Below are 21,750 nucleotides of genomic sequence, written 5' to 3' on the forward strand. Positions count from 1 at the left end.
GTATGTCTGCTGATAGTTCTGTGTGAATGTTTCTGAGCATTACGATTAGTCACTTTGTTTCCTGGAAGAATTTAATCCAAATTAAGAAAAAAAAAAAAAAAAAGGTTACTTGTCAAGAGACGTACTCATCCATTCCATAAGAGAGCGGTCTGCCGCTAATGGTGAGAAAGCACAAGAGAAAAAACAGTCTTTAACAGAGCCTTACAGGTAACCCTAATGGGAAAGGAGGAGAAGAAACCCACGGTAGGGAGCACATTGCAGAGCTGGCTTCTCCCTCCTCCTGGCCGTATCGCCAAAGGAGAGCTGACGCCAACAGGCTTGAGGTTTGTTTTGTTGTTGTTTTTAAAACCATTCTAGGTTTCTTCTACATCCGTAGCAACCAACAGTATTTGCCATTTTGGGTCACTGAAGGAAGCTTCCGAGCGATGCTATTTATACCCTCATACTGCATCACTTGGTCCTTGGAATGCAGCACTGCAGCTTCTCACCAACCTGACTGGGGAACTGCCCAATATTAATTTGGTTGCTTCAGATTGTTGTTGGTCACCTTTGTGTTTGACGACATGAGACTTGGGTTCTTCTGTACAGCGCTGTGGGATCCAAGGATCACGACTGCTGTACAAGAAGAAAGGATTAACTCACGTGGCTGGTGGTGGTGTCCCCTTGCTTCCGTCTAGCCAGAAGGAACTAAGGTGGGAAATTGTTTTTAAAACCGTACACACCAAATAAAGGGGAAAATCCAGCATGGGAAAGGAGTGGGGACCAACAGGCTGAGACTAAAATGGAGTGGAGACCACGGATCACTAAACGGGAGTCCCCAAGGCAAAGTACTCCAGCTTCAGACTCTGTTTCAATTACACCTTCGTTTAGGCATAAGCTCTAACACTGGGTTTTCAGAAGGAGCAACTACTATCAGTATAGATGTTGCTTGGGCCATTTATAAATTTAATGTGTTTATCTTTGGGGATGGGGGGTTATAAATGAATACTCTGTTTTGATGACACACAGCCCCACTGAACTGCTGACTTTTTACCCTTCCTTCCCCTCTAACTTTAAACAAGTCAATAACCTCTAATTCCCAGGCTAGAGTTATAGTGCAACACATTCCAATTTCTCAAGAACAGCACATAGCGAAGACTTAAGCACACAGCCTCCTATTCGGACTGTACTAGATTGAGATGGAAGTGGGGAAAGTCTTGCCCTGAAAAACTAAATTAATGGAAAAAATAAGCATGCCCCCTTAGCTGGCGAGTAAAATGCTTTCTGGAGGCTGGATCTCTATCTCCAGAGCCCAAGACAAACACACTGTTTGAACACTGAATGAGCTCAATCTTACCAAAACATTCATAAGTGCCTGAGTTCCTGCTAATTCCAGAAAAACTGTGTGTTAATATGCGACATCATTTGTTATAGCAAGTTACTCTGTATTGACACTACTCCAGATGCGTCTTTCTTGGCAGCATCAGCGCCCAGGGCGAAGGGTGCTCTGGGTAGCACTTTTAATATAGAATGTGTGTTTGCATGTCAGCTCTTCCTCTGCTGACAGTCAGGGTGTTACAATAGTGAGAAACTCAAGCTTCCTCTAGTACCTTCTCCGTATCGCTCAAATCCACCACTTTTCTCCCCATGCTTAATGGAACTCCGATGTCAATTTATCCCCGCGCTTGCCTCTCCCTCCCAAGCAAACTGCAAGCTCTCTTCTACCACTCAGTTCGCCTCTCAATAACATTTTGGACCGTGCCAAGGAAACTTCTGTTCCATTCAGGATTCCTTCTTTCTGCTAGCTATAGCTTCTCCTCTCCATTGTCCTTGCTCTCAATGCAGGCTTCACTACTGTATTCTAGCCCATCCGCATAGGCGGCTCTGGCATATCTAACTGTGCTCCCCTTCAAGTCTCTATGTCTATGGAATGCCACAGGGTTCAGTTCTCACCCTCTGTCTTTTACAACTATCTTCCTGCCTCAATCTGCCTCTCTCTACCTTTGACATTAAGTACCACGTTTAAGCGCATTAAGTTCCTTATTCAGCAAAGCTGTTGAAGAGAGAATTTGAAAGAAAGATGCCATACAAAAGAGAGGAGTTGTACAGGTGTGATGTTTTGCAAGATGAATGCCTTACCTCCTCTGAATTCTCTGCCCCACCATCCTTCCCACCACCACTGCTGCCGCTGCTGGGCTTTGTGGTGCTTTTAGCAGACTTTGGAGGCTCCTGGAACAACGAGGAGAGAGCATATTCAGTTGCACTGGGCTTGGAAAAGATTTAATTCCGTTCAGTTAGACACAGGTTTCTGTGGGCTTGGCTATACTGCCCCACTGTTCAGACTACAGGGGTGAAGACAGCAGTGTCTTGTGCACCAAAGTGCTGCCCAATAAATCCCCGGCATGAACTTTGCGGGCGCAAACTAAAAGGTTCCCAGTTCACGTTAACATAGTCCTCTTCAAATAGGGCTACATTAATGTGAACTAGGAACCTTTTAATTTGCACCTGCTGCATCCACACAGAAGAGCTATGGCACAGTACTTCGGTGCACCAGGCACTGCTATTCACACCCCCAGAGTCTGAACCGCAGGATAGTGTAGACATTGCCTATATCTGCTTCACTCTTTCACAGACTGTCACGGAGACACCACCCCAGCAATAATCCATGATCCATGTCTCTTAAAATGGGGGCTCCCAGAGATACTTCCTCCCCTTCACAATGGAGAACTCTGCACCTAGCTAAGGTTGGAGCAGCCCAACTGTCCAACTACTACATACGTCATATCCTCTTCCAAGCCAATCTGACTCGGTAACTCACCCCCTGCAGAGTGGAAAGCTGGCTGTTAACCTCCCAAACAGAACCAGGCTACAAGAATGCATTCACACTCCTAAAGATTCCCCCAGCGGACCTGGGGCCTGTCCATGGCCCACCACAGATGGGTGACAGGGAATACAATGCCAGGAGAGGACAGCAGCTGGGGAATTAGTTTAGCTGGTTACGGCACAAACGTTCCTGATGCAACATGTGGCTAAAACACCAGGCCCACAAGAGGGCATCTGACAGCAAAAAAGGTGCAAAGAATTAGCCAACACAGGACTCACAAAGGGGTTGTAATTAAGCCATGAGCTCACCAGGTACAATGGGAAGGGAAGGGACTAAAGAGTGCTTGTGGGGGAAGAAACAGAGAGCACGGGGGGTGGGGGGAAGAAGGACAGGAAAAGAGGTGGGAGAGCTGGGGTTGGAGAGAAGTGGGAGAAAAGGGAAGCAGGGGAGAGAGAGGCCAGAGCCAGATGAACAACAGACGTGCAGCAGCCAGGAATGTGAGCGAGGCTAGTGGGGCAGAGGACGGGCTTAGAGAGCAGCACTCTAGCCTGCTGCCTGCAGACACCTGTGCATCACGCATGGACAGTGTTTTCACTGTGTGTGGCCAGTCTGTGCTGTGGTCCATGGCAACATGTGTGCCAGATGCATCATGTATGCACAGGCCATGGCAGCATGTTCCAGGTGGGTTTCTGCACCGTGACCTAGAGAGCACAGTGTGGGTGATATGAGCCTGGGTTGTGGCAACATGTTCACCAAACATGTCGTGCCCACACACGTCCTTGCTATGGCACCGCATGCAATGCTGCGGCCCGATAAGTGCCTGAGCCTGGTCACCACTAGCATCGAGGCCACGTGTGTGTTTGCACCACGCAGGGATTGCACGATGCCGCTGGAGCCGTCACGTCTTTTTGTGCCAAATGTGCCTGGACTGTGTCAGAGTTCGCAGGCAGGTGCAGATTTATACCTGCGCTGCAGCCCTGTGGCCCCTCATGCCCACACCATAGTGATATGCTATTGAACACGTACCCCTACCTGGGGCACGGCTGCCCTTCCCCCTGCACCACGGCACCTTGTTACTGACGCCTACTGGGGCAGCACTGCGGGACCCACTGCCTCCCACCCTCTTTTCTCCCTGCACTATAGCCTCCAGGCCTCTTTACCCCTTAGCCCCCTCTGCCCCATAGCCCCCCTGCCCCATAACGCCCCACAGCCTCCAGACCCAAAGCCCCCTTCACCCCCCCTTCCCCACAGTCCCTTCCACCCCTGGCACCTCCGCCCACCTGCCCCATAACCCCCCCCAGATCCATAGCCTCCTCCACCCCTGGCACCTCCGCCCACCTGCCCCCCAGCCCCATAGACCCCTGGCACCTCCACCCACCTGCCCCACAGCCCCCAGACCCACAGCCCTCTCCACCCCGGCACCTCCACCCACCTGCCCCACAGCCCCCAGCCCTCTCCACCCCGGCACCTCCACCCACCTGCCCCACAGCCCCCTCCAGCCCCCCTTCCCCACAGCCCCCGGCACCTCCCGCCCACATGCCCCATAGCCTCCCCAACCCCCTAGACCCATAGCCCCCTCCAGCGCCCCTTCCCCACAGCCCCCTCCAGCCCGGCACCTCCGCCCACCTGCCCCATAGCCCCCCACAGCCTCCAGACCCATAGCTCCCTCTAGTCCCACAGCCCCCTCCGGGCTCCAGCCCCACAGCCCCCGTGCCCCTTTGCCCTCCGCCCCCGGGGACTGCAGCCCAGGCCCCGGCCTGCCCCTTTCCCCGTCCCGGGGGGAGGCGGGGCCGGGCCGGGGGGGTGCGGGCCGCGAGGGGGATGGGGGGAGGGAGCCGCGCTGCCCGCCGGCCCCACCTTCTCCTTCTTCAGCTTGTAGGGCATCCCGGCTCCGCTCGGCCCGCTCGCCGCCGCCGCCGCCTCAGCCGGGCCCAGCCGCCTCCCCGGCCCAAACCTGCCTAGCAACAGCCTCGCCGGCCGCACGCCACTGGCCAGGGCCGCCGGCACGGAATTTCCTCATTGGCCACCTACCGCGCTACCTACGCCAGCAGTCGCCGCGGCCGATTGGCTGGAGCGCGGCCCCGCCCCCAGTGGGCCCGTCCTCGCTCCCCCCCCCGTCCCCGGCGCCGGAAGGGGCGGGGCCGTGGCAAGAAGAGAGGCCCAAGGCAGCCAGCCGCTCCTCCCAGGCAGGGTCACGTGGCGCCATGGGAGGAGGCGCCCGGCCGCGCCGCCTAGCGGGCAGGAGGGGAACAGTTCTGCGGCTGGACCCCGGGGCAGGGGAAAGGCTCTCCCCAGAGAGCAGGCTTGGCTCCACCCAGGCGGCAGGGGGCGCTGGCAGAGCACAGCACAGCCCCGGCCTAGTCTGCCTGTGGGCACTTGACAGGCCTGAGTGATCACACTACCTACACTAGGTGCTCCCCCGCCCCGTGGCTGGGGCCGCAGGGGAAGCCCTCCAGTCCATGCCCGCCCGTGGCTAGGTCACTGCCACTGCGTCGCTCAGGGAGGTGGATTTTCCCACCGTTCTCCCCACATATGTTACGTAACAGAGGGGTAGCCATGTTAGTCTGAATCTGTAAAAAGCAACAGAGGGTCCTGTGGCACCTTTAAGTTAGTGTTAAAGGTGCCACAGGACCCTCTGTTGCCCACATATGTTGGTAGTGCAGACGGGCGCAGCTGCCACCAGCGTGGGACCGTGAGCCAGCAGCTTTAGGTGACTTATGCCTTGGTGCTGCAGGATCACGGGCCTCCGGGTTTACCATGAGCAGCTCATGTGTGAAAGCCACAGCTGGCCTTGTCCACGGTAGGATTGTCATGTACGTTAGCCAACACTTGTTCGAAACTCACCTTTTCCCTAGAATAGTCATCCACATCAGGGAGCCTCCCCCAAGACAGGCTGCGTAACCTCACCTACCTTTATTCTGAATCAGATACATTTTGACCTGTTTTTACTGCAGTAAGAGGGGACCTTTACATGTCCATTTAGCTGCCCAGCAATGTCTGTCACAAGTAGGATCGCACTGGTAGTGTCCTGCGGCGTGAACGAAAGGTGTTTTTTTTAAACCATGTATTAACTAATACCAGTACAGTCCTAGTGAAGACAAGGCAGTTGTGGCTTTAACACACATTAGCAGATTGGGGTAAAGACTAGGAATTTTGACCTGCTAACATGTTAAAGCTACAACTGCCAGTACATTCACCTGCCAAAAAAAACCACACCTGTCCAATCTTTTTTAATATTAAGATTGGGGGGGAGGGATAGCTCAATGGTTTGAGCATTGGCCTGCTAAACCCAGGGTTGTGAGTTCAATCCTTGAGGGTGCCATTTAGGGATCTGGGGCAAAAATCTGTCTGGGGATTGGTCCTGCTCTGAGCAGGGGGTTGGACTAGATGACCTCCTGAGGTCCCTTCCAACCCTGACATTCTATGATTCTAATATTAATATTTGATAGACATGCCTGGTTTGTTACATGAGTGCAATCAGGGATTTCACTTGATTTAATAAAATCACCAGAAACAACATGTTGTGGGAAGTGTAAAGATGCTCACTTTGTAATATGGTAACACCCTGTTAAACAGAGAGAGCTCATGATTATATTACAATATAATGTTTCTCTAAACAAAAATTCATTTTTAGATTGGTTAAAATTTCCTAAATAAATAAAGAGTAATACAAGCAAACCACAAAACCTACCACTGGCTTGAATTCTCTAGGATTTTTCCATGTGTCAATTACCATGTGTTAGCTAGCATGCAGTAAAATCTTAATTTTTTTTCCTAGTGAAGATAGGATCTTTATGTCTTGAGAGAGTTTGATGTCCATGGAATGTTTGGGATATGAGTTGGTTGTCAGGATTACCGACCATACACGCTTCCTGATGAAAAGGCAGCAAATTAGTCAGGAATTCTAGGCCATAAAGAAACATCCATTGTATGCAAAACAGCATCAGATCATGCAGATCTGTAGGAATGCTTTAATTCAGGTGTCGCGACTCGCTGCTGTTCAGCACTAAAGACACAACAACAACTGCTCAATTCATTAAAATATTTTATAATAAAAATCTATTTTCTGTGTGAGTTAATTGGAGAGTGCAGTGATTGTCTGGTTTCACTCACATAGTGTGCCCTTGAATTAACTCAAACAGAAAAAGTGATAGACAAAAACACCCTGTCACTCATGGGAGAACACTTTTCACAAAGATATTGCCTCACCCACCTTGTCTCTCTCACATGTGTCCTATGCATTGAACAGGGAGGGAATGGAAGTGTCTGGGATGGGTTTAGAGGGAGACTGTGAGGCTGAGGGAATGTGGGGGCAAAAAAGGAGAGTATGAGGCTGGCTGACTGAAGAGAAGGGAGGGAAAATATTGGGGGGGGGATAACAGAGCCACTCCCTCCCCCCTTATATCTTTGTGAGTTAATAAGTCCCCTGTCTCAGGGAATCAGCAGAACCCACTTAACAATGCCCAATTGGACCAACATCTGCTAATTGGGCGGGTGTTTCAGGCAAACTGCTGACCCCACCATATCAGTCTCTGATTACTTTCTCCAAAACAAAGAAGAGATGCTTTGGGATCCACAGACATCTCTCCCCCTGGACACAAGCAACCACTGGCCAGGGCTGCATCACATCTGCTTGAGGCCAGCTCAGGAAGCCAAGCAGCTACTTAGTCTGAAAGAGCAGGTAGTGATGATGAGTAAACAGATTTGGGGATGTTGGAGGTGCTAGGGCCGAGAAGGAACCCCATGAAAATGGGGCCTCACTCTGCAGGAGTCAGAGAACCAGTACTTCTCACCCAACAAGGATGGCTGGCAGAGGAGAAAGATTCTCTGCATGCACTCAGCATAGATGTGATAGCAACTAGCTTCCATTATAAAGCCTGGCTTAGCATCCCTATCACTTGCACAAGGCCTCCTCGTTGTCCTCCTTCAAACTCTCTCTGTGCAGTTCTGGTCTCCCATGTTTAAGAAGGGTGAATTCAAACGAGAACAGGTACAGAGAAGGGCTACTAGGATGATCCGAAGAATGGAAAACCTGTCTTATGAAAGGAGACTCAAAGAGCTCGGCTTGTTTAGCCTAACCAAAATGAAGGCTGAGAGGAGATATGATTGCTCTCTATAAATACATCAGAGGGATAAGTACCAGGGAGATCGAGGAATTATTTAAGCTCAGTACCAATGTGGACACAAGAATAAATGGATATAAACTGGCCATCAGGAAGTTTAGACTTGAAATTAGACGAAGGGTTCTAACCATCAGAGGAATGAAGTTCTGGAACAGTCTGCCAAGGGGAATAGTGGAGGCAAAAGACATATCTGGCTTCAAGACTAAGCTTGATAAGTTTATGGAGGAGATGGTATGATGGGATAGCCTAATTTTGGCAATTAATTGATCTTTGACTATTAGCAGTAAATATGCCCAATGGCTTGTGATGGGATATTAGATGGGGTGGGATCTGAGTTACTACAGAGAATTCTTTCCTGGGTGTCTGGCTGGTGAGTCTTGCCCACATGTTCAGGGTTTAGCTGATCACCATATTTGGGGTCGGGAAGGAATTTTCCCCCAGGGCAGATTGGCAGAGGCCCTGGGGGTTTTTCGCCTTCCTCTGTAGTGTGGGGCACAGGTCACTTGCTGGAGAATTCTCTGCACCTTGAAGTCTTTAAACCACGATTTGAGGACTTCAATAACTCAGACATAGGTTAGGGGTTTGTTACAGCAGTGGGTGGGTGAGATTCTGTGGCCTGCATTGTACAGGAGGTCGGACTAGACGATCATAATGGTCCCTTCTGACCTTAAAGTCTATGAAATCTATGAAATCTTCTGCAGTTGGGGCTACAGACAAAGGGCTTGGCAGCTAGTGAGTTGGGACAGCTGCTTCTTATGCCTCACTGTTTCCTTCCACTGACTCACCCCAGGTGTCTATTACACCCCTCTATCACCCTGATTCCCACTAGACTGGCAGCTGTGTTAGGGCTATTTCTTCGTCCGGTGTCAGTGCAGCGCCCGGCACAACGGAGCCCATGTCTTTGTCCAGTGTCAGTGCAGCGCCCGGCGCAACGGAGCCCATGTCTTTGTCCGGTGTCTGTGCAGCGCCCGGCGCAACGGAGCCCATGTCTTTGTCCGGTGTCTGTGCAGCACCTGGTGCAACGGAGCCCTTGTCTTTGTCTGGTGTCTGTGCAGCACCTGGTGCAACGGAGCCCTTGTCTTTGTCTGGTGTCTGTGCAGCGCCTGGCGCAACGGAGCCCGTGTCTTTGTCCGGTGTCAGTGCAGCGCCTGGCGCAACGGAGCCCGTGTCTTTGTCCGGTATCAGTGCAGCGCCCGGTGCAACGGAGCCCTGGTCCATGGCCAGACACTTCTGACGTGGACTGAGGCGACAGGCAGCCTGCAAGAGCGGGAAGCTCGGCTCTAGGCACAGTGGCTGGAATCGCTGGGGCTGCAAGGAGCCGGTCTGCTCCAGATGCCGCTGGCCTTGGCTGTGCGGGGAGCAGAGGCTGTTCTGGTCGGGCCTGGCCAAGGCTCTGCTCTGCCCCTGTTCTCCCTGGTCCTGGTTCTGGCAGGCCGCTCTGCGTTACTCTCAATGACAGAGAGGGGCTCCCTCGCTCGCTCTCCATGGTGCTGGCTCTGGCGGCCTGCTCTGCGTTCGCTCTCTATGGTACCGAGGGGGCGCTCTGTGCCCGCTCTCTGTGGTGCCAAGGGGCCGCTCTGTGCCCACTCTCCATGGTACTGGCTCTGGCGGGCCGCTCTGCGCTCGCTCTCTATGGTACCGAGGGGGCGCTCTGTGCTCGCTCTCCATGGTCCTGGCTCCGGCAGAGCGCTCTGCGCTCGCTCTCTATGGTACCGAGGAGACGCTCTGTGCTTGCTCTCCATGGTCCTGGCTCTGGCGGGCTGCTCTGTGCTTGTTCTCTATGGTAGAGGCACCGCTCGGCGCTTGCTTTCCATGACCCTGGCTCCAGCGGGATGCTCTGTGTTCGCTCTCTATGGTGCCAAGGCGCTGCTCTGCGCTCGCTCTCCATGGTCCTAGCTCTAAAGGGCCGCTCTGCGCTCACTCTCTGTGGTGCCGAGGAGTCGCTCTGCGCTCGCTCTCGATGGTAGAGAACGGGCCGCTCTGCGCTCGCTCTCCGTGATGCCGAGGCGCCGCTCTGCGCTCGCTCTCGATGGTAGAGCGGCCGCTCTCCGCGGGCTCTATGGCGCTGGCGGTGGTGCGGCCCCTGGACGCCCTGCCCCCGGAGCTGCCCCCGGGGGTGGCGGTGCTGCGGGCCCCGGCCCCGCTGGCGGCGCGGCTGCGCGGGGCGGGCGGGCCGGCGCTGGTGCTGGCGGTGCGGCCCGCGGGCCGGCCCGGGGCCCAGCCGGCGCTGCTGAGCGCGGCGGTGGTGGCGGGCGGGCCGGGCGGGGCCGAGCTGTGGCTGGGCGGCGGCTGGCGGCGGCGGCTGGGGCTGGCGGCGGGGCGGCGCGTGGCGCTGTGGCCGGTGCGGCGGCCGCCGGCGCTGGGCTGGGCGCTGCTGGGCGCGGGGCCGGGCCGGCCGGGGGCGGGGCCGGGGCTGGCGCGGCGGGGCGAGGCGCTGCCGGGCCCGGGGCCGCGGCTGCTGGAGGCGCGGCCGGCGCTGCAGGGGCTGCTGGGCGCGGGGACGCGGCTGGCGCTGACCGAGCTGCGGCCGGAGCGCGGGGCCCCCCCGCCGGGCCCGGGGCCGCCGCCGCTGGTGTCCCGGTTCGCGCGGGCGGCGGGGGGCCCGGCCCGGCTGCGGGCGCTGCGCGGGGACCCGGCGCCCTGGGGGCTGCCGGCCGAGGCCGGGGCCGGGGCGGGCGCGGCGCTGTGGGTGACCCGGCGCTGCCTGCGCGGGCTCGGCCTCTTCCAGGGCGAGTGGGTGCGGCTGCGGCGGGAGGGGGAGGGCGAGGCCGGGCCCGGCGGGGCGCACCTGGCGGCCGTGCTGGCCCTGCATCCCCGCTGGGACTTCCCGCAGGAGCCCTGGGACCCCCCGGAGGGCTCGGCCGTCATCCCGGCCGCGCTGGCCTTCAACCTGGCCTGCGACCCGCTGGGCGGGAGCCACCTGCTCATCCAGGTACCGCGCTGGGCCTCGGCCCTCCAGGGCTTGGCAGAGCGCGGAGCTGGGGGGCCGGGGGATCCCCAGGGGCCAGCCGGGTGTGGGGTGGGTGCAGGCGCGGCGGGGTGGAGGGGCGCTGGCCAGGTGGCCGGCAGGGCTGCGGTGGGTGGGTGGCCAGCGATCTCCCAGGGATGGTGTCGATGGAGAAGCGTTTGGGAGGCTGGGTGGGTGGGTGGAGGAAGGTGAGGTACCTCTGTGGGAAAGGAATGAGCTGGCGGCTGGCTCGCTGGGGAAGCCCTTGGCAAGGCAGGTGTGGGAGTGACAATGGAGAGTGTCTAAAGTCCCAGGTGTAGTTGATGCTTCAGCTAGAGTTGGCGGGAGCCCTGTAGTGGCACCACCCTGGTTGCCTTGGGGAGGAGCCGCTGTTGTCTTCCTTCCCTTCAATGGAGACGGTAGAGTAGGTTTTCAGCAGTGTGTGGGGGGAAGAGGGGTTACTCTGTAGGTTGTTGCCACCTGGAAGTTGAGGACAAGTGGGTCATAACTTCTTAGTGTCGATACAGCCCCATTAAGGCTACACCGGACCATTATTTCCTTTGCAGAGGTATGGGGAAGCTCCTGGTATGGAAGAGAGACAAGGAAGTCGGTCCTTGCTATCCATACCGCCCTTTGCAAAGGAACTGCACATAGAGATTGTCTCCTCACCAGCCTACAGCACCAGAGGAGTCTATGACACTATTCTCCACCAACACTTCCAAACTCCCAGGTTAGCCTTTTGGTAAAGATGACACGTTATTTTTGTCTCTTTAATTGCCCTAGGAAGAAGGGAGCATCTCAATGCCATGCTTCATCGCTGCTTCTTAAGTTCACAATGAGCAATGCACCTCCAAAGTACCCATTGCACGGTTGACTAAACCCATTAATACTCACTGAGAATGATCACAAACTAACCTGGGAATATTTGGAACATCCCACTGGGGTGCCTGCTTAACTCAGCAAAATAGCCTAGGGCACGTACTGAGAACTGATTTACACTATCAATCCACCCTACTTCCTCCCCCTGGGATATCCCCCAACCTTGTGCTAAGCTTCCTCAATCTCCTCCTTCAAATCATTCCTCGGTACTCCCTTCTGCTGGAGTGTTGTCTGTAACACATGGGAGGTCATTGTCCCGCTCTGCTCGGCACTGGTGAGGCCGTAGCTGGAGTCCTGTGTCCAGTTCTGGGCGCCACGTTTTAGGAAAGATGCGGATATACTGCAGAGAATCCAGAGGAGAGCAACAAAAATGATATGAAAAACTGGGCATGTCTGGTCTTGAGAAAAGAAGACTGAATGGGAACCTGATAACAGTCTTCAAATATGCTACGGGCTGTTATACAGAGGACAGTGATCGATTGTTCCCCATGTCCATTGAAGATAGCAACAGAAGTTTCTGGCCCTTTCCAAACATCTTCATTCTGGGCACTGTTTGTAAAACCAGTATTAAACTTAATTAAAAAAAAATCTGATGAGTAACTGTTTGTTATAAGAACGGCCATGCTGGGTCAGACCCAATATTCTGTCTTCTGACCGGTTTCAGAGTAGCAGCCGTGTTAGTCTGTATCTGCAAAAAGAAGAACAGGAGTACTTGTGGCACCTTAGAGACTAACAAATTTATTAGAGCATAAGCTTTCGTGGACTACAGCCCACTTCTTCGGATGCGAAGAAGTGGGCTGTAGTCCACGAAAGCTTATGCTCTAATAAATTTGTTAGTCTCTAAGGTGCCACAAGTACTCCTGTTCTTCTTTTTGTCTACTGACCGTGGCCAGTGCCAGATGCTTTGGATGGAATGAATAGAACAGGGTAATTATAGAGTGATTCCTCCCTTCTTGTCCAGTCCGAGCTTTTGGCAGTCAGAAGTTTAGGGATACCCAGACCATGGGGTTATGTCCCTGACCATTTTAACTAATAGCCACTGATGGACCTATCCTCCATGAATTCTTTTTTGAACCTGGTTATACTTTTGGCCTTCACAGCATCCTATGGCAACAAGTTCCACAACTTGACTGTGCATTGTATGAAAAAGTACTTCCTTATGTTTATTTTAAACCTGCTGACTGTTAATTTAATCACATGACCTCTGGTTCTTGTGTTATGCAAAAGGGTAAATAATGCTTCTCTATTCACTTTCTCCACCCCAGTCATGATTTTATAGATCTCTAACATATCCCCCCTTAGTTGTCTCTTTTCTAAGACTGAACAATCCCAGCCTCTGTAATCTCTCCTCATATGGACCCTGTTCTATACCCTGGATCAGTTTTGTTGCCCTTCTCTGAACCTTTTCTAATTCTAATATATCTTTTATGAGATGGGACGACTAGCACTGCATGCAGTATTCAAGCTATGGACGTACCATGGATTTGTATAGTGGCATTATGATATTTTCTGTCTTATTATTTCTCCCTTATTGGTGTCTAACATTATTAGTGTTTTTGGCTGCTGCTGCACATTGAGTAGATGTTTTCAGAGAACTATCCACAATGACTCCAAGATCTCTTTCTTGAGTGGTAACCGCTAACTTAGACCCATCATTTTGTATGTATAGTTGGGATTATGTTTTCCAATGTGCATTAGTTTTCACTTATCAACATTGAATTTCATCTGCTATTTTGTTGCCCAGTCACCCAGTTTAGTGAGATCCCTTTGTAACTCTTCACAACCAGCTTTGGACTTAACTATCTTCAGTAATCTGTATCATCTGCAGATTTTGCCAGCTCACTATTCACTCCCTTTTCCAGATCATATATGAATATGTTGACCATTACAGGTCCCGGTAGTCTCTCTCTGCATCTGGAGAATTCCCTTACAACACTTCCCTGTTTGCTGCTTCTGTTTGCTAGCTCTCATGATCTCTCGTGCTCTCTCTCATGTAACACTTCCTTCCCCCCCCACCCCCAATCCCTAACTTTGTCATCATACCCTCCTAGGATGTCTTATAGGATGTCTACGTTAGACTGTAAATTCAGGAGGGCAGGAGCTCTCACTTTGTCTGTAAGGTGCTGTGCAACCAACCCTATGATGCTGAATAGAAAAAAAAGAGAATCGGAGAAATGTCATCTCGTCCAGCCCCCTGCTAAATTTACCTAGATCATCCCTGATGTATGTTTATCTAACCTGTTCTTAAAATACCAACAATATCTCTATTTCCACACCAAATTCTGCAAACAGGGTAAAGCTGCATTCCCCATGCAGGAGTCCAGATGCGTCCACTCAGGAACCTGGGAGTGCTAAATCTGGTGTTTTAAGCCAGTTGTCTGATGTTTTAGAGTAGAGAGACACACTTGCTGGGTTTGAATGGCTTTTCCCCCTCCTGCTCAGATAAAGATAGCGTGGCTGATGGATTGATTTACTGTTTCTCACTGGTTTAATATTCTGAGGATGTGGAGGACTGCACAACCGAAGAGAGTTGATCATTCACCATGGCTGTTGCTTTGTTGCAGGTTGGTCCAGGCGGGTGATATCCTGTGTATTCCGACAGCTGGACATCCTGAGTTCTTGGAAGGAAATTCAGAGAAATTTCTTAGGTATGCAGTGATCTCCCTATGCCTTTTCAGGCAGCTGTTAAAGAACTGCTTTTCCCTTCTGGCTCAGTTGAAGCCTGGTGATAGATTCTTTTCTGATCTGTCCCTGGAACTCAGAGTTGGTCTGTTGTTGGGAGTTTTTTTGGATTAAAAGTTTGTGTTGGATTTTAGGTGGGTATGCGGTTACACATCAATTCAGCAAAGCAGCCCTCTGAGAGCAACTGGTGGGGAAAAGAGGATGCAAGAGGGAGAGAAGCGAAGGAGAGGGAGGAGTGCACTGCAGCTGTTAAGTGACAGAAAAGCAGATTGAAGTAGATGTTTGGGCTTGTTTAAGTGGGAATATTATAATGGTATAAACTAAGGTGTGAATTTAAACCTCTGGAGTTACACTGGTATATTTCCCCATGTGGATAATCTTATTCTGGTGCAAGAGGGTCTTTTGGGGGGTTTAATTTATATAGCTGAGTGGCAGATACCACCAATTTGGTTGACTAAACGTATCCTCTCTATGCATATGTGCATCATACCTCATTTGAAAGCTTTATTGTGTCTACTTTAAGATGGAGTCTGATCTGAAGCGCTCAAGTTTGTTCCGTTGCCATAGAAACAGGGATAAACAATGCCATCATCAAAACGTTAAAATGACCACTTGGAAATATTTGCATTAGTTTCTGTTAGTTTAGTGACTCTGTATATTATTGCAAGACATAAAAGTGGATTTTTTTTTTTTTTTACCTGAAAGCATCACAACAACTATCTCACAGGTAAAACAAAATCAGTAATAAACGTGTACAGATATCATTGAAATGTAATAGTGTTGGTGACGATATCATCATCATCTTGTTCATCATGCTCTCTGTTGAGAGTGCCTGGGTTACCACAGTCTCCACTGCCTTAGCACGTACACAGTTCTGTGCAGAGGGGGTGGTTCTGACTACAGATACAGTTGATTGTTTGTGTGTGTGCAGTCGAGTGCTTTTCAGACCAGCCAAGACACTTTTTTTTTTAAAGGTGGACAAAACAAAACAAGTCTTTGGTGGGGTATTTTTATGCAAAGGATACATATTCTCAGAGCAGACTTGTTTCTCAGGTCTGGTCTACACTGCAGACCTGTATCGGTATAACTGTGTCGCTCAGGGGTGTGAAATATCCACACCCTGCAGCAATGTAGTTTTACCGACCTAATCCCCATGTGGACAGCGGGATTATTAAGCAACAGAATGTGCAAAACGCTCAAATAATACAGAACGCTTATGGACAGATACTTTCTCACTGTCTGCCAGCTGGGAGGGGACGGGGGACAGTCTTGTCGTGCCCCCTCCTGTTCTGGTTTATTATGTGTGTAACCAGGGGGCCTAGAGGCCCCAATCGCCTCCTGGTGAGGAAAAGCTCATCTGGCTGGTGGGATTCAGGCTGCTTCTCCTCCTGTAGCTGGCCGGAGCTGTACTTCAAGGTGAAGAAGATTGTAGGAGTGGTGGAAGGAGAGCAGTCTGTGGGGTACCTGGCTGACATCCAGAACACGTCGCTGTACCTGGTAAGGTGTCAGCGGGAGGCCGAGGAGGGTGTACAGGAGATGTGTGAGGCTAAGATCGCACGGCCAGGATGATGTAGGAACACTGAATGGCCATGGAAGAGGTTCATGGCTCTACTCCCCAGATAGGTGCTTTAGGGAAGCAGTTCTCAAACTGTGGGTCAGGACCCCAAAGTGGGTCGGGACCCTGTTTTAATGGGGTTGCCAGGGCTGGCGTTAGACTTGCTGTGGCCAAGGACTGAAGCTGAAGCCCGAGCCCCTCTGCCCAGGGCAACGGGGCTCAGGGTACAGGCCCCCTAGCTGGGACTGAAGCCCTTGGACTTCGGCTTTGGCCCCCTGACCCGGGGCAGCGGGGCTTCGGCAGGCTCAGGCTTCAGCCCCCCCATCCTGGGGTCAGGCAGTAATTTTTGTTGTCAGAAGGGGGTCGCGGTGCAATGAAGCGTGAGAACCGGTGCTTTAGGGGATGCTGGGTGACTTGAGAAGACATCCCTTCTGAGGTGTGGTTGGAAAGCGTTATTTCCTGCCTTGCAGGTGGGTTCAACAAACAGCGCTGTGCCATCTTCCCCAAGCCGTGGTGGCCATGGGTTTTGGAGCAGTCTGTCTCCCGCCGGGCTCTCTGATGTGGTGAAGCAGCTCTGTGATGCTCTCCGGCCTCATCTGAACAGCAGGTAAGGTCACACTGATACAGCGCCCTTGTACTGGGGCGTTCCATCTGCTATGAGGAGGGGCTCCTCAGCGTGGGGCTGTTTTGTGTTGTGGGTTGGTTTTCGCTCTGCGGCATTACCCAGGACACTGGTTGTCTGTGGCGAGAGCTGCAGGTGTTTGGATCCCATGGTTTCTGAGGGGTCTTTGCTTGCAGAGGTGCTGGGATTTGGCGTAGAGTCTCTCTGGTGCTGGAGTCTCACTGCAGCGGTAATAAAATGCCAGTGAGTGAGCGGGGACCCACACGCTCTGGTGACAAGGATAGGTTCCTTTGTGTTCCAGGGGGACCGCGCTACGTGGAACAGGCAGCATTCTACTGGCGGGACCCAGTGGTGGGGGGAAACTGACGGCTGTCAGAGCTGCATGTAGCTGCCTCAATCTCCACTTGTTCAAGGTAATTCTTTTAGTTGAGTTGCATGTTGGGGATCAGTTGGTTGGGGGACTTATCCCGTGTAGAGAATTCCAGGAGTTTTCTCCAACACAGGCGCTGAGCTACAAATAAGCAAGTGAAATAACACCAAAGAGCCACTTCCTCTCCCCCAGAGGCTGTCTCCTCTGCACTTGGTCCTAGCAACTCCACCCCATGTTCTCTCCCTTCTCTCTATTTCCTGTGCAGTTGGTTTCCTTGGTGCCCTACCCCCCACTCCATGGATGTGTGCACATCTCCCTCACCCTGCTTCCTCTCCGGAACTGAGATTGCAACAAAGTTTCCATTATAATTTGGCTGAGTTTGGTATGCCACCACAATCTGTGTTTGATTTTATATTAGTAAAAGCTCCTGTTCCAAACTCTAGGTGCCTGAACATTTTATTAATCTCTCTCTCTCTGCCTCGAGACCATCTGCTACTTCTGGGTAAACTTCAGTTCAAATCCCTTCCATTTTAAATGGGGTTACAGGTTTTTTCTTCAGTCACAATAGATACTCAAAATGGGGAAAACTCCCTCCTTCCTTAGTTTTCGAAGACTGGGGTTTTCTTTTCAGTTTCAAGCTGTTCCCATCGTTTCGATGGTTCCTCGTTGTTTTTTCCTGGCATGGACAATGGCTGCTTGCTCAAAGCCAGTCTCCCCTGCTTGGTATGGTAGCCCGTCCTGCTGTCTGCTTCACCCCCCTGTTGTGAGGTGATGCTAAAGTCGTACCACAATTTGAGTACATTTTTCGATATACACAAACATACATTCATAACCCCAGGCTGCGGGAGTACTCCACCTTCATATGCAGTTGGTGCAGGGAGGGTTTGATCTCTCTCTTCGTCACCCAGGTTTTCACCAGCACCTCCTACACTGCCCCATTGTACAAAACCGGCTTAGTTACCCCCCCCTTTCCTCCCTTCTCTCTCCTGGAGAGAATATGCACCCCTTTACACCGACACTCCAGTTCTGAGTCACTCCAGTGGGATTCAGTTACGCCCACTTGGCTGTAATCACCATAATTTAGCAATAATAACTTCTCCTCCATGGTCCGTAGTGCATTTCTGTTCTCTGCCACCCCCACACCTGGTCTGCCTCTTCTCTTGCAGAACAGCTCCATTTTCTCTTTAAATGGGAAATACATCCCAGGTTACTTGTGTTAAATGGAAGCCTCCCCCCCCTGGAAGCCTGCCCAGCACTCAGAACTGCAGCCTGTTAGCTCTGACCCCAGACTTGTGTAGCCCTGTCTCTGTAAGTGGAGACTGCCTGATCTGCTGAGTTTCTTCTGATGCTCCATGAATTGGACGCCCTGCTCCCAACACCAACAGCTGGGCTTCACTCACACGTGGCATGGGAAGGACATCTGAGAGGATCGCCTGCATCAACCTCCATCTTCAGCTTTTTCCCAGGTCCCAGGTGATCTGTTGAATTTCCTTCCCTTACACCGTTTGTTCCTATGTGAATGGAGTTAGTGGAAATTTCCAGTGTTCTTCAGGGCATGCTGGGTCCTTCTTGCAGACCCTTTCTCTTGGCACCTTCAAGCTGCGTTTCCCACTGTGGAGTTGTTACCCACACACTCTAGGGCACCCACCTTTACCCTTCCGTGGGCTCAGGGCGTAACCTGGTTAATTTAGACACCCCCACCCTTTCCTAGGTCCTAGGGCTCAGGGCCACTCTTACCCAGTTCTTAGGGCTCAGGGCGTAATCTTTGGCGGGTTTGCGGGGCCTTTTACCAGTGAACGAGCCTTACGCAGTAATATCCTTAACCTCTGTTTATTAACAGTTACCAGACAGAATACACACGCTAAGCATACAATGCGCACCGCTGCCAATACGGCAGATGAACCTTTCCTGGTGGCCAGTCAGGATCAGGTTGTCCTGGGCTCCTCCAGCTTCTGCGCAGTGTGGTTGGCAGCGTGTTGAGGTCTGGCAGCTCTGATCTTGGAGCTGTGTCCTGGAGTTCCTTTTGGACCCCAGTTTATACAGTGAGTGAAAGTTGGGTTCTGCTTAGCTGTCCCGTAACCAATCATTGTAAACTGAAGTCCTACAAACCGGTATGTCCCCCCAGTCCTAGCCTATTACAAAACAATTCTTTAACCAATCCCATCCCACCATCTTAGTTGATTTAAATATTGTAAAAATTTAGTTACGCAACAAACAGAACCAATGAAAGAACGAGACCGACCCTACAGATAAACCATAGAGAAGTGGGGACCGTAAAGGCCAAACAATAGAAGTAGAGATTTCACAATCACAGCGGTTGATCAGTGATTCCTTGTCAGACAGAATGCTGTCAAACTAAGTTTTTTTTAACCATCTTAACACCTGGTTCTTTCTCTGCTGGTGGTGGGGGCTATTAGGACAGGAGCCTTCGTAACAGCCCGATAGTACATTGTTTTGATGCAGTTTAGATGGAAGGTGAGGATGCTGCTGCTGCTTGCTGTAGAAAAAGGCCTCAGACCTTACAGAGTCACCCAGCGAGGTCACTGGTTTCCTCTCCCTCCCTGGTGGCTCCTTTCAGTGTTTGCCGTTTGGTCAGTGGCTGGGCCTCTGTCCACCTCTCGTCTTTTCTGCCTGCTCCTTCTCCTTTCCCCAGACCTGCTGTGGGTGTGTTGGCCAAATGGCTCCAGATACCTTTCCCTCTGCTCTTCGTACTGCCTCTCCCAGCTGCCACGTTCCTCCACCCTCCTGGGCCTCCCCCACAGCTCTCCCATCTGTGATTTGACTGTACCCCCTTCGCACACCTTCTGCCTGGGCCTCAGTGGCCGTTCTGTGTCCCAGGCGCTGCCTCTTCTCTCTGGTGCTGGCCCTGGGCTTACCCTGCCAGTATCCAGCTCTGTCAGCTCCTCGCTGTGAATTTCTTATGGAGAACTCATGTTTGCCCCTTTGTTCCTCTCTGCAGGGTCTGCCCCCTCGCCTCAGCAGAGCAGCCCTCTACAATCTCTGTGTTCTCGGTTGGTTTCCTGCAGGTGGACTGCGTTAGTTTGTGTGGAGACACTAGTGGCGCTACGGAGATGAAGCTGCAATCTGCCTTTGCGCAGGCTGAGCTCTTCCGGCCGTGTGTGCTCCTCCTGAAGGACATCGAGCTGCTGGGACGAGACCGGGACGGGCTGGGAGAGGACTCCAGAGTCACTGCTACACTAAGGCACCTCCTCCTGGACAGAGATGCGGGATCTAGGTAGGGACCCACCCTGGACACTGCTAGCTTGCACCCGAGGCCCTTCCCCTCTCTGCCTCGGGAATCCCTGGGCAACAACCTCTGCAATGTCTAGGCACTAGCTTCCAGAACATCCCACTGGGCTTTGGGGTAATTTCCCAGGCTTGCTCAGTTTATTTCAAAAAGCCTCCAGGGTTTGCCAGCGGAGCAGCCCTGACGTGTGGGGAATTAGAAGATTTGGCCTCTGGGGCCGAGAGGATCTTGTTTTAGTTCCCTGGGTTGGCTCCGATGAGACATTAAAGCAGATGTAGTGTATCTGGGGTGAGGCAAAGCCAGAGCTGCAGGATATGATGGAAAGCTGGAGCAATGGGACGCTTGTGAGATTGGCGGCAGATAACAGGAGCTGTGGGGCATAGCACAAGGACAGAAGGCGGGGAGGGAAGATGTGATGTCACTGGTGGGGGTCCCTGTGGCTTGTGGGGGGACCTTGCAGGCGCCTGGGGGCAGAGTGGTGTAGGGTTGACCTGGGCAGGTGGAGTAGAAGTAGTCTCCCAAGCTGTACTCAGAACTGCAGCTCTGCCCGGCACGATGAGGCACCTCTTGCAGCAGATTGTGCTGACATGCAAACATACCCGTGCGTGGCAGAGGAGCATTGTGTGGGGATGGTGGCTGTTGTGTGCGGGTTCTCTGCTGTGTGCCTGACGGCTCTTGTTTCTCCGGTGTGTTTGTGTCTCAGCGGTTACCCTGTCCTGGTGGTTGCCACCACATGCCGGCCTCAGGACGTCCTGGCAGACGTGCAGACAGCTTTCCTCCACGAGGTGACGGTCCAAGCCCCATCGGAAGAGCAGCGGAAGGCCATGCTGAGCACGCTCACTGCCAGCCTTCCGTTGGGCAAGGAAGTGAGCCTGGCCAAACTAGCGCGGAGAAGTGCGGTGAGTGTAGCCTGCCTGTGGCATGGGGGGAGGGCGGCCCTGGCACGTGACTAGGCAAAGGAGGCTGTTCTGAGCTCCTCTGACTAGTCCATCAGTCACCACGCTGCAGAAATGATGGCAGCATGAGCCTTGAAAACGGACATAGGTGATGGTCCTCAGGGAGCCTCGATAGAGTTCCCCCGGCAGGCAGCAAATCGCTCGCACGGGTGAGGACAGTTGGGGAGAAGGCAGGCCCCACCCCATGCACTGGCTTGTGGGTCGGGGGGCTGCATCGCGGGAGCAGGCTGTGCAGCATGGCTGGGTTTGTGTTGCTCCTGGAGCCTGACTGTCCTTGGCCTGGCGTTAATGTTAGTGGTTTTTAACCGGGCAACTTCAATGTTGCAGTCATTTAGGTTTTTTTGCATTGAATCTCACTGGGGCGAACTTTCAGAGGGGGTGTTTGTTAGACCGGCGTGCAGAATTCTGCACCCACACTTGCCTTTGCGGTTACTGCTGTGTGCTCGCCTGGCTTGTTGGGTGTGGAAATGGGGTGATTACCTATGCTGGGCTAAGCACCCAGGTGCGCGCACACATCTGCGCAGGTACCTCCAGCCTCCCTGTTGGAGAAGGAGGCTGACCTTGGT

At 52.7% G+C, this 21,750-nt stretch overlaps 2 protein-coding genes across 5 annotated transcripts in view; one reads left to right on the top strand and one right to left on the bottom strand.

Annotated features, from left to right (window-relative positions):
* PPP2R5D (protein phosphatase 2 regulatory subunit B'delta) overlaps nt 1-4,823 on the bottom strand; it is a 44,221-nt gene extending 39,398 nt beyond the window's left edge. For 2 of the 3 annotated variants that reach the window (XR_006175072.2, XM_065589895.1), the window contains exons 1-2: nt 4,661-4,823; nt 2,119-2,208 (exon numbers count right to left, since the gene is read on the bottom strand). Coding sequence is in view for 2 of the 3 variants with exons in the window: in XM_065589895.1 (XP_065445967.1) it covers nt 2,119-2,208; nt 4,661-4,687 (117 nt within the window). In the remaining variant the exon portion in view is untranslated. The remainder of the gene's footprint in view (nt 1-2,118; nt 2,209-4,660) is intronic. The other variant, XM_005293509.5, reaches the window with a different exon arrangement.
* A 5,141-nt stretch (nt 4,824-9,964) lies between these two features.
* PEX6 (peroxisomal biogenesis factor 6) overlaps nt 9,965-21,750 on the top strand; it is a 28,285-nt gene continuing 16,499 nt past the window's right edge. For both annotated transcript variants that reach the window (XM_065589919.1, XM_065589920.1), the window contains exons 1-8: nt 9,965-10,858; nt 11,440-11,603; nt 14,317-14,400; nt 15,829-15,931; nt 16,460-16,596; nt 16,913-17,024; nt 20,008-20,216; nt 20,932-21,127. In XM_065589919.1, the coding sequence (XP_065445991.1) occupies nt 9,986-10,858; nt 11,440-11,603; nt 14,317-14,400; nt 15,829-15,931; nt 16,460-16,596; nt 16,913-17,024; nt 20,008-20,216; nt 20,932-21,127 (1,878 nt within the window). In that variant the 5' untranslated portion in view covers nt 9,965-9,985. The remainder of the gene's footprint in view (nt 10,859-11,439; nt 11,604-14,316; nt 14,401-15,828; nt 15,932-16,459; nt 16,597-16,912; nt 17,025-20,007; nt 20,217-20,931; nt 21,128-21,750) is intronic.

Source organism: Chrysemys picta, chromosome 3 (assembly GCF_011386835.1).
Source record: "Chrysemys picta bellii isolate R12L10 chromosome 3, ASM1138683v2, whole genome shotgun sequence".
In the NCBI taxonomy this organism is placed as follows: domain Eukaryota; kingdom Metazoa; phylum Chordata; order Testudines; family Emydidae; genus Chrysemys; species Chrysemys picta.